Source organism: Ananas comosus, linkage group 22, assembly GCF_001540865.1.
Source record: "Ananas comosus cultivar F153 linkage group 22, ASM154086v1, whole genome shotgun sequence".
In the NCBI taxonomy this organism is placed as follows: domain Eukaryota; kingdom Viridiplantae; phylum Streptophyta; class Magnoliopsida; order Poales; family Bromeliaceae; genus Ananas; species Ananas comosus.
In genome coordinates this window covers 3,456,614-3,458,321 of record NC_033642.1, presented here as the reverse complement: position 1 = coordinate 3,458,321, position 1,708 = coordinate 3,456,614, and the positions used below count along the sequence as shown (strand labels likewise).

The following is a 1,708-nucleotide window of genomic DNA, read 5'->3' as shown; positions in this document are numbered from 1 at the left end:
CCATCTAAAACATAGAAGGGAAAAGAAAAGCGCCTCCCGACATCTAGCGGCAACAGGGGCGGCGGATGGTGGGGCTCCAACAGCAACAGAAGAGGGAGGTGGTTGCAAGCTCGGGAAAAGAGAGAAGGAGCGATGAGGGAGGAGGCGGGGAGAAGAAGGAGGATGGAGTCGCGATTATGTGAGGGTGAGAGAGTGAGGGAGGCATGCGGAAAAAAAAAATGAGGGTATTGGAAGCATGGGAGAGGGGTATAAAGGGAAGTACAAGGTGGCAGCATGGGAGAGGGGTATGGATGGAGGTATGGGGAAGGGAGAGGTAGATGACCTATCATGTAGGGAAGGGGTATGGGAGGAGAAATCCCCCAAACCACAGGNATTAACTTCTTCGAAGGCCTTTTATCAAAATAGAAGCTGCCAAAATTTTCAAACATCATTCCCAAAGTCGAAAAATCCCCAAAATAAGAAAAAAGTAGAAAAATACAAAACAAAAAAATCATCAAGAAATTCTCACAGGATGGAGTGGAACCTGAGAGCATCCAAGAATAGAAGATTAAGCAGCTCGGAAACTCGCACCGATAAATCCTCCAATCCACCATCTAAAACATAGAAGGGAAAAGAAAAGCGCCTCCCGACATCTAGCGACAACAGGGGTGGCGGATGGTGGGGCTCCAACAGCAACAGAAGATGGAGGTGGTTGCAAGCTCGGGAAAAGAGAGAGGGAGCGAGGAGGGAGGGGGCGGGGAGGAGAAGGAGGATGGAGTCGCGATTATGTGAAGGTGAGAGAGTGAGGGAGGCATGCGAAAAAAAAAAAGAAAAAAAGGTACTGGCAGCATGGGAGAGGGGTATGGACTGGGGGTATGGGGTGGCAGCATGGAGATGGGTATGGAGAGGCGTATGGAGGGGGTATGGGGAAGGGATCCGCGCCGGCTGGCATCCCCGCTGGCTCACATTCATCCGTTCGCGCCCGCTCGCCCGCGCCAGCTCGCGTCCCCCATCCGCGCCGGCGATCGCCCGCGCCGGCTCGCGCCCCCCCCGCTGGCGCCCCAGCACCCGCTCACCTGCCTGCCCTTGCTCGCGCCCGTTCGCCTGCGCCAGCCCGGCCCGCCTGCTCGCGCCGGCCCGCATCCGCGCCGCGGCCTGCCGTTCACCAAATGCCCGCGCCGGCTCGCCCGCTCGCACGCCCGCGCCAGCGCCCTCGCCCAGCCGGCTCCGCTCACCCGCGCCACTCGTGCCCGGGCCCGCGGGCCCGCGCCCACGCGCCGCCGCTCGCCCCCGCTCGCGTAAAACGTGGAGGGCCCTGCCGTACCCTCTCAGGATCCCGGATTCAAAGTAGAGGAGGTGCTGGTGCTACAGTAAAAAAGAAAAAGGAAGGAAAAAAGGGAAAAACAAAGCCCCGCGTGGGCGCCGGCTCGGGCCCGCGCGCCCTCGCCAGCCCGTGCTGGCCCGGGCCCACGCGTTGCGCGCCCGCGCCAGCCCGCGCTCGCCCACCCGCCTAGGCGCCTCGCCCAGCCGCCTCCGCTTGCCCGGCCGCTCTACTCGCGCCCGCGTCGGCGTGCCGGCACGACGCGCGCCAGCCCGACCCCACTCGCGCAGAACGCGGAGGGCCCTGCCGTACACTCTTTGTATTCAAAAAAAAAAATTAAGGTACCGGCAGCATGGAGAGAGGTATGGAGGTGGGTATGGGTGGCAGTATGGGAGAGGGGTATGGAGT

The 1,708-nt window shown here is 60.9% G+C and overlaps 1 protein-coding gene across 1 annotated transcript; it reads left to right on the top strand.

The window, feature by feature from the left end:
• LOC109727530 (max-binding protein MNT-like) lies at positions 829 to 1,281 on the top strand. Its single transcript, XM_020257673.1, has one exon. It carries the CDS (start codon positions 829 to 831, stop codon positions 1,279 to 1,281), a length of 453 nt encoding a protein of 150 aa, XP_020113262.1.